General features: G+C 44.0%; 1 protein-coding gene across 2 annotated transcripts in view; it reads right to left on the bottom strand.

Annotated features, from left to right (window-relative positions):
* Positions 1–5118: 5118 nt before the first annotated feature.
* The window catches only part of Gpat3 (glycerol-3-phosphate acyltransferase 3), a 56180-nt gene continuing 51839 nt past the window's right edge, over positions 5119–9459 (bottom strand). For both annotated transcript variants that reach the window (XM_031336994.1, XM_031336995.1), the window contains exon 13: positions 5119–6406. In XM_031336994.1, coding sequence (XP_031192854.1) covers positions 6295–6406 — 112 coding nt within the window. In that variant the 3' untranslated portion in view covers positions 5119–6294. The remainder of the gene's footprint in view (positions 6407–9459) is intronic.

Raw genomic sequence — 9459 nt, 5'->3', positions numbered from 1 at the left:
GATCTGATGCCCTCTTCTGGGGTGTCTGAAGACAGCTACAGTGTACTTACATATAATAAATAAATTAAAAAAAAAAAGAAATCATGTAACTTTTCTCATCATATTGCAATAAAACTTAAGAAAAGAAAAAAAGAAAAAAGAAATAAAGAAACCCTGACTAAGACAAATTGGTAGCAGGAGTGGGGTATTCCTGTGACAACCTGACCATGTTTTGGGGAGGACTGTGGAAGAACTTTGGAACTTTGAGCTAGAAGAGCCATTTGATGTTAAGAACTCTGTGGGATGTTGTGTAGGAGCTTGGAAGATCATGTTGAGAACAGTGCAGAAGATGGAAGCCTGGCTTGTAAAATTTCAGAGGGAAAATTAAAGACTTTTATCAGAGCTGTTGCTGTTTTAATTGTGAAGATCCTGTGGTTTTGGTTAGCTGGGGCTGAAGAATCAGCTGTGATTAACAAGATACCAGAACCACTAAAGCAAACCTTTGTGTTACTGGGAATATTGATGCTAGTTAGCTGGAGCTAAGAAATTAGCAGTGATTAAGAAGAGACCAGCATCACTGAGGTGACATCTTCTGGGAAGTGTATTCTGAGAGCAGAGGCTGTGTTCCAGAGATAGTCAAGGTTGTACCTTGTGCTGTGACTGGACTTGGTAATGTGTAAGAGTCACCAGGTGGTACTGGTTTTGAAGGCATAAAGAGGTCATGAAGAGCAGCTGATGCTTGGCACTGTGAGAGGCCATGGAAGGTCATTGGTGAAGGTGCAGCCTCAGTTGCAATTGATGGCCCAGGACTGAAGGGGTCATGCAAAGGAGATGAGGCTTGGCACCATGAAGAGTACCTATGAGAAGGTATTGGTGAAGACTAGTTGCAGCAGTGTTTTGGAGATGCCAGTACTATGAGATGACCACCAAGAACAGCAGCAGCAGTGGAGTACAGGCATCTGGGGCCCAGAAGACAAGGTATGTGCTACAAAGGGCAGAGCTGGAGAAGTGACCCAAGCCTTTGGAGGAGCCTAGAAGATCGTGAGTGGATCCCAGACACTGGACAATTGGAGTTTAACTTTGCTTTTGATTGTGACTGTGCCCTGATATTTTTCCCTCTTGAAGGAAGAACGTATTTAGTGGAGTCCACAGTTAAAAGACTTTGCATTTTAAAAGATATTGGATGTTTTAAAGGGATCGAACTTTTAATATGTAAAGACTGTGGAACTTTTAAAGTTATTTAGATTTGGGGGATGAATAAGAAAGTAAGAGTTGAGGCTTAATAGTGATGTGTTTGTGTGTCAAGTTGACAAGGGGTCAGTTGTACTGACTGGTTTTGTGTGTCAACTTGACACAAGCTGGAGTTATCACAGAGGAAGGAGCTTCAGTTGAGGAAATGCCTCCATGAGATCCAGCTGTGGGGCATTTTCTCAATTAGTGATCAGTTGGGGTGGGGAGGGTTCATTGTGGGTAGTGCCATCCCTAGGCTGGTAGTCTTGGGTTCTATAAGTGAGCATGCTGAGCAGGCCAGGGAAAGCAAGCCAGTAAGTAACATCCCTCCATGGCCTCTGTATCAGCTCCTGCTTCCTGACCTGCTTAGTTCTAGTCCTGACCTCCTTTGGTGATCAACAACAACATGGAAGTATAAGCTGAATAAACCCTTTCCCCCCACCAGCCCCCCAAAAAGAAACAAAAAGATGGGCTGCAAAAGCATCCTCTCACTGTCTTTTCTAAATACTTATATTCTTTCTAAATATCACACACCCTCTCAAGCATCTGCCCCAGCAAATCATATGCCCTCTCACAAGACAGCTTCCAGAAAAACATGTGCCTGCTTCAGCAGAACATCTTCTCATAAGACAGTTTCTAGGAAAACATCACAATGATACAGCTGAGTTCCAAAGAAACCAGAAATGTCCGCCTCAGGTAAGACTAACCCCCGGGACTGTATTTTGCTAATCCCTACCTAACAGGGTAGAAAAAGAAGATAAAAATCCAAAAATAGCTGATGTGAAAATTCCAAACATACTCAAGGGGATCCCCCTGGGAAAAGAAAACAGAATTTGGGCAGGTAGGGAATGGGAGCAGGAGGGGTCAGAAGGGAGACAGTTCTGGGAGAAATGACTAGCATTGGAAGGTACTTGGGGGAGATGTGGAAACCTAGTGCAGGAACCTATGAGAGTGATCTTAAGACCAGACTCCTAGTAATGGAGGAATACAGAGCCTAAGCCAGCCATCTTCTGTAACCAGGCAAGGCTTCTATTTATGGGATTGGGGCATCAACCCAGCCACATAAACCTACAACAGACAATTTGTCCTGCCTGCAAGATGTGCTGGGGTAATAGCAGCTCAGAGCTTGTGGGAGTGGCTAACAAATGATTGATCCAACTTGAAGCCAGGACCTTGAGTGAGAGCCCACATCCAACATTGCCTGAGTGACCTGGACCCAAAGTCTGGGTAGCCAGAGAAGCAGGATAGAACCAATAAGACTAGTGGGGAGGGGGCAGGGATCAGGGATTCAGTGAAATGATTCCTAATGACATCCTGCTACACTTATAGATCAGAGAGATTTCATCCAGCAACTGAAGACAGCAGTTCTCACATGAAACCAGCAACTCCTGTCTTCAATTTGCAGATGTCTACAGAATACCCTAAATGCCCCCAACACCCACACCCTCATGAAAGAAATGACAGTCACCAAGATTGTCTGACTAAGCCTAGAACAATCTGACCACACAGGAACCTTCCTGAAGATGGCTCTCTGCAGACTCAGTCCCACTACTTCCTGATAGTCACTGCTCCACACAGGGCTTCTCATCCAAGCCTAGGGTGTGCCGTGCTATGTCAGGATCTCTGAGCATTCCTCAAACCTGCCGTGTGTAAATACAGCCAGGACAAAATGCTGGAATGAAAAAAAAAGGGGGCGGAGGGCAAACTCAAGGCTCAGACATCAAATCTACAGAAGGCTTAGGTGCGAGGTCATATCTGACGGAAGTTTTCTAGGAAGACTCCAATACCTCACCAGTTACTGAAGATACAGGAAAACTGGGCACTGACTCCGCCCTTCTCCTGCCTCTCTCTGCCTGAGGGGATGTGTTTGAGATGAAATCTCACACTACGGTCCACGTTGGCCCAGAATGTATTGTGTAGCTGCCAGCCTCAAACTCACAGCAAACCTGGCCTTCCCAGAGCTGAGATTACAAGCATGCACCAGCACGGTGAAGCTTTGAAACCAGAAATAGCACAGCTACTAAGTTCTCCTTTTAAAGGGTCTCCTGTAGTCCAGGCTGGCTTCAAACTTACTCTGTAGTTAAAGATGACCCTGGACCTGCTTTTGTTATTATTTTCAACTATGTCTACATAGCTACATGTGGGTCTATGCATCTGAGTGCAGGTGTCAGGGGCATCGGATCCTTTGGAGCAGATCCAACATGAGCTGCCTGATAGGTGGTGTTGAGCTATCTCTTTAGCCCCTGACCTTGAACCTCTGATCCTCTAGTCTTTGTGCTGGGATTACACTACAGAACACAGTATTTATAAAGTATATATAATAAAATATTAAAGTTGGGGATATGGCTCAATTGGTAGAGTACATGAATGCATAGCATGTATGGTGCCCTGGACTGGATCCCCAGCATTGTATATGATAATAGTAGCAGCAGTAATAATAGTAGTAATTAATAGCAATAAAAATAAATAGGCATGGTGGTCCAAGCCTAGAATCCCAGGACTAGGAGATTAAGAGGCAGAAGTAGGATAAGAAGTTCAAGGCCAGCCTTGGCTACATGGCAAGTTTGAGGTCACCCTGGACTACATGAGACCTTGTCTCAAAAAAAAAAAAAATTCATCAAAATAATATTAGAAAATGACATGATAATGCACACCTTTAACCCCAACACTCAGGAGGCAGAAGCAAGCTGATGTAAGTTCAGAGCCAGCCTGTTTTGTACAGTGAATTCCAGGCCAGGTAGGGCTTAGATAGGTTCTGCCTAGGTGCATGGTCCAAATCTGAGCAGCATTAGCTTTCCAAAAACATGCTCTCAGCAGCGATGCCATCCTGCAAGAACTCAGAAACTAATTAATGTAGATCAAAGCCTACAGAAAAAGTTCTGGCAGAGGCAGCATCCCACTGACGGGCATGAGAGCCAGCATTATTGTTCCCATACACTCTATGAAACACACATTTTATCTGGGTCCAAACACAGGAACTCTTCTGAGAACCGAAACATGGAATGGATTGTTAATTCAAGCCTGACTGAATACAAAACAGTAAAAACAAACAGGAACATCTTTTTCTGAGGAAAAAAAAAATAGAAGAAACAAACAGATCAAACAAAGAGTCACTTTAGCACAGTTGGACGTGGATCTGTCAGGGTCACCCTGATCCAGCTTTAGGAAGAGATGAAACTGAAGGGACATCAGAGGTGGAGGGAGAAGGGACAGGGAGGAAAGACGGCGCTGGTCATGAGGGAAAGCCGTGTGTGTGTGTGCCAGGACTGCCTATCTAGTCAATTATAAATAATTGCCTGTGTTTAGCTGCAAAGCACCCCAAGCCTGGGACTTGATATACAGCGGAGTTCAAGGGACAGACTCCAAATAGCTAGATCACAGACCGCGGTGCAAAACGGGCTGCTGGTGGATGCTCTACTACGTCTTAGTCAGTAGTAGTACTTAATGTCATAGCCATCACATCTACTGCTCTGATGAAGCACCAGGACCAAAACCAACATGGAAGGAAAGGGTTCACTTCACTCACAGTTCCACAAAACGGTTCATCATCAAAAGCAGCAAGGGTACAAAACCTGGAGGCAGGAGCTGATGCAGAGACCATGGAGGATGCTGCTTACTGGCTTGCTCCCCACGGCTTGCACTGCCTGCTTTCTTATAGAACTCAGAACCACCAGCCCAGGGGTGGCACCACCCATGATGGACTGGGCCCTCCCTCATCAATTACTAAGAAAATGCCCCCACAGGCTTGCCTACAGTCCCACCTGATGGAGGCATTTTCTCAAGTGGGGCTCCCTCCTCTCTGATGACTGGGCTTGTGTCCCAGTCAATATAAAACATCATCCACAGAAACAAAAGCACTTGCTTGTTACAGGAAAAAGGGGTAGAGGCAGAGGAAGAATAATGCAACACTCGTTTAAAAATATAAAATTTATTCATAGTCAGTAAGACAGTTCGCTTTCTATACAGGGTTGCTCTCGAGCTAATTGCCTCAAGAGCTCACAGCAGTAATAGATTGCTATCAAATATAGCTCATGCTATTGGACTCGGAGAATGCTTGTTTCCCCTTTTAAAAAAAATGTTAAGGCTCAGTTTCCAAAAGGTAGTCATACCATTTAGTCTTCTGCTGACAAGGCCGGGGAGTTTGGGGCTAAACTGCTACAATGAGGTTGGGGGTAGGGCAGACAGGAGGCAAGCTCCGCATAGCTCCCCCTTGCATCTACAGAGTGTGATTCTTTATTTTAAAGGTTCCTTCCCTTCGAAAATTTCATTTTGTCACAAAAACAAACAAAGCAAACAAACAAACAAAAAATAACAATCATAAGACAAGAGAAATCTTTAGCATACAAAAAACAAGAAAAGCTAACAGTGGTGTTTCCACTGTGGCTGGATGAAATACACCACTCCTCACGGCTCTTAAATGAATCTGATCAATCAGCAACCGCTCCTCCAACACCTGAGGAAAAATAATCTCCATTCCATTCCTTTTAGATCAGGTAACCACAAATTTGTCCTTTCCCTAAAAATAATCTCCCATTTTTCTTCCAACCTGATAGCAGAATGTAACCATAATGGAAATGCCCTATGGTATTTCCAAGTGAGTGGGAAGTGGAGCCAGGATAGTCAGTTCTTAGCCAGTCTTGGTTGCATAGTGAGTTTGAAGCCAGCCTAGGCTATATAAATAAGATCCTGTCTTTAAAAAAATAATAATAATAAAAATAAAAAAGATTAAGGAAAGGGAAATCAAATTTACAGAGTTTGGAGTCATTATTGAGAATTATCCTATTAACAAATTCCAAACATATTCTAGAAGCACTTTTTCTCCACACAAAGATTTCATTCAATCATCAACAACATCGTCATTTTATAAAAGTCTGTTTCCACTCAAGAATCGGCCTTACAATTCATTGAGCCAACACAATAACAAAAATGTCAAAAAGGATACCTGTTATAGGTTCAGCCTCTGGCATGAGGACAGAGACAATCAAATAGAAAAAATTAACAATGAACAAACAACCCAACAAAACAATGTTCTAATCTTTCGCTTCTGAAGGCCAGTTCTGGGAAGCCATGTTTCTCCACAGTGCTTCAGTCCAGGGCCAGGCTGGGCGATCCATTGCCCACAATCATCTTGCTGTAATTCTTCTGTTGTTCTTCCTTAAAGGTATCCTTCACCTTTGCTCTCTTCAGCCCTCCATCCCTGTGGAGAGAACACATAGGAAAGATATGCTTTTCTTTGCCAGTAAACAAACAGCCACGCCAGGGGGCGGTGGTGCACATCTTTAATCCCAGCACTTGGGAAGCAGAGGCAGGTGGATTTCTAAGTTTGAGGCCAGCCTGGTCTACAGAGTGAGTTCCAGGACAGCAGTTATACATGCCTCATGGTACCAGGACACCTAACATAAGCAGAAAGACAGAGTCTGGTCTCTGCTCTACCAATGGCCAAGTGTATGTCCCTTTGAGCAAAGAACACCTACTCTCTCTGATGCTTCTGTAAGATGGAGAGCAATACACCTGCATGCCATCTCTCACCTGAAGAGGCAGGTTCTGGGAATTGAACCCAGGTCCTTGGGCATGCTAAGTAGGTGTGCTAGCGCTGAGCTATCTCCCTAACTTCCATTCTGTTTTGTTTCAGAACTTAGAGCTGCTGTATTCAATATCTAAACAGAAACAAGATTATTAAAGCCAACATGTTTCCATAGATCCCCCGCCTCCCTTGGGGAAACCAAACACTGGTTTCTCTTTGACTTGTGGCTGGCTGGCTGGCTGAAAAACCCCGCGAAAACTGTGAATGCCCGCACAAGAAATGATGGAGGTGTATATTCATTCATGGGTTATAAATACAGATAAACTTGTTAAAAATCAGTGATTCAATCGTTATTCAAATCTAACCCTATGTTTAAGAATTTTATTTTTATTCAAAATATATTTATACTTTTACACTCCAAAAGAGGTGTAAGGTAAAACGAACAGCAAAATTGTAGGTGCGTTTGACCAGAAGCTAGTGCAGGATAACCCACCGGCTTTCCTCCCCTTGGAGCTGTAGCAGAAGCTGGTGCGGTGGAAACGGCTTGCTTTCCTCCACTCCGAGGCCGGGCGAGTCTTTGAGCTCTCTCCAGGGCTAAGAACTGCATGGCTGCCTGCCTTACCACAGCACTGCCCCTCTACCCCACCCCCACCCCTCACCTTTCCTTCTTTGGACAAAAGGAACCACGAGCCAGAGAAGCTGGGAGGAGGCTGAGCTACCAGGGGTTGCTCACCCCACAATTAGAACGGCCTAGATCGGAGGATCTCAACCTGTGGGTGGCGCGCGACCCCTTTGACAACTGTCTCCAAACGTATTTACATTATGACTCACAACAGTAGCAAATTAGTTATGAAATAGCAATGAAAATAATTTTATAGTTGTGGGTCACCACAACATGAGGAACTGTATTAAAGAGTCACAGCATTAGGAAGGCTGAGAACCATGGTGCTGGATTCTAGTTCCTGAGGGGCTGGGGTGGGGGCTGAGAACTGGCTTACTTTCTGGTGTGACTGTTGAACTTTAGCCCAGTTAGGCAAGTTCTGACAGTGCTGAATGATCATGGGTTACAGTGAACGGAACGCCACGGGGACAGAACTCGACCTTCACACTGACACCGCCTGGAGCCAGTGCAATGTTCAGGCTCATTGGGTCAAGCCTAAAGCGCGGCTTGCAGCTTGAAAATGGACCACAGTCCACAGATGTTTACGGGGATCCATTATGGGAAGTTTCCATGTAATAAAGTTATCAGCCGTGGCCGGGTCCTCAGAATTGTGCACATGAGCCTTTTTTTTTTTTCTCCAAACAAGCTGCCTCTAACTATTCTTAGCATTTACATAAATTTTAAACAGTGAGAAATAAAGGCTCAAATCAAACTGCTGTGTTAATAGCACCTGTTCTTCAGGCTCCCGGAACCACTTTGGGCAGTTCTTCTTCCTTGCCACCCAGGGAAACAGCCCAGCTAGCATCTCTTACCTCTAAGGCTTCAAAGCTCTATCAAATGTCCTACTTCAATAACAACAAATCTTAGTTGTACCTAATAACCCAGCTTAATAAGATCACAGAGCAAAAAGCCAGGTGTCAGGGCACACATCTTTAGTCCCAGCTCTCGGGATGCAGAAGGAGGCAGATCTGAATTTGAGGCTAGCCTGGTCTACGGGTCAAGTTTCAGGACAGTCAGAGAGCTACCAGAGAAACACTGGCTTTAAAAAAAAAAAACAAGACAAAACAAACAAACAAAAAAACAAAACCAAACAAACAAAAAACCCTCCCCAAATGTTCACAGCAGTTCTCATTCACATGCAAAGAAATCAGCCTAGATGGGCTCCCTCATACTCAGAAGCTGAGTGAAAAGTACACCCAGAAAGGAAGCATGTCTCTTTCCTTTGGAAAGACAGGCCAGGTAGTTCAAAGTAATCTTATTTATAAAACAGCATATGATCCAGAAAAAAAGAGAAAAATTCAAAAGATTTGTTTTGGTTTTGTGAGACAAGTTCTTACTCTGTAGCCCAGGCTACCCTAAAATTCACTGTGCACCCCAGGTAGGCCTGGAACTCATAGGAGTTCTCCTGCCCCTGTCTCTCAAAACTAGGATTAGAGGTGAAGATCACTGTTGACAGAGATGCTAAGTGAGTCTGATGGTGAGTCTAATCTGAGACTGACTCCGCACACCATCTCTCTCTAAATGTGCACTTCTGTCCCTGCATCTGAGCCAGCCATATCCTTTTCATAACAGCTTCAGAGCAACAACATGCCTAGCCTGTCAGGTAAGAGGAAGCTTTGGGGAAAAAAGGAGGTTTTAAGAAGAAGAGAAAAGAGGAAGGCAGCTTGAATCACGAAGACAGTTTAGCTTCAGGGAAGCCGGGAGTGTTGTGTTGTAATGTTACATTGTTACAGTTTAACACCCAGTGCTGTGATGTTGTGTTGTGTTGTTACATTGTTACAGTTTAACACCCAGTGCTGTGATGTTAGTGTTACAGTTTGACACTTGCAGAATAGATTTCACAATGTAAGATATTCCTCTTAGCCTGCAGTTTAGCGCTATTCTTCTGCTGTCAGTCAAGATTTCATACTCCCAGGCAAATCGTCTGGCATCTAACCTACAAACTTCCAGCTACTTTCATCTCCCATCAATTTCCAAAGTTTAGCTAATCAGCATAATAACTTCTAAAAATGGCCTTTTGCTCTAAAAGTTAGTAACTTGTCAAAAAAAAAAACCACTTTTTTTT

This window comes from Mastomys coucha, unplaced genomic scaffold, assembly GCF_008632895.1.
Source record: "Mastomys coucha isolate ucsf_1 unplaced genomic scaffold, UCSF_Mcou_1 pScaffold22, whole genome shotgun sequence".
NCBI classification, from domain to species: Eukaryota; Metazoa; Chordata; class Mammalia; order Rodentia; family Muridae; genus Mastomys; species Mastomys coucha.
The sequence above is the reverse complement of the archived record's forward strand: the minus strand, read 5'-3'. Positions and strand labels throughout refer to the sequence as shown.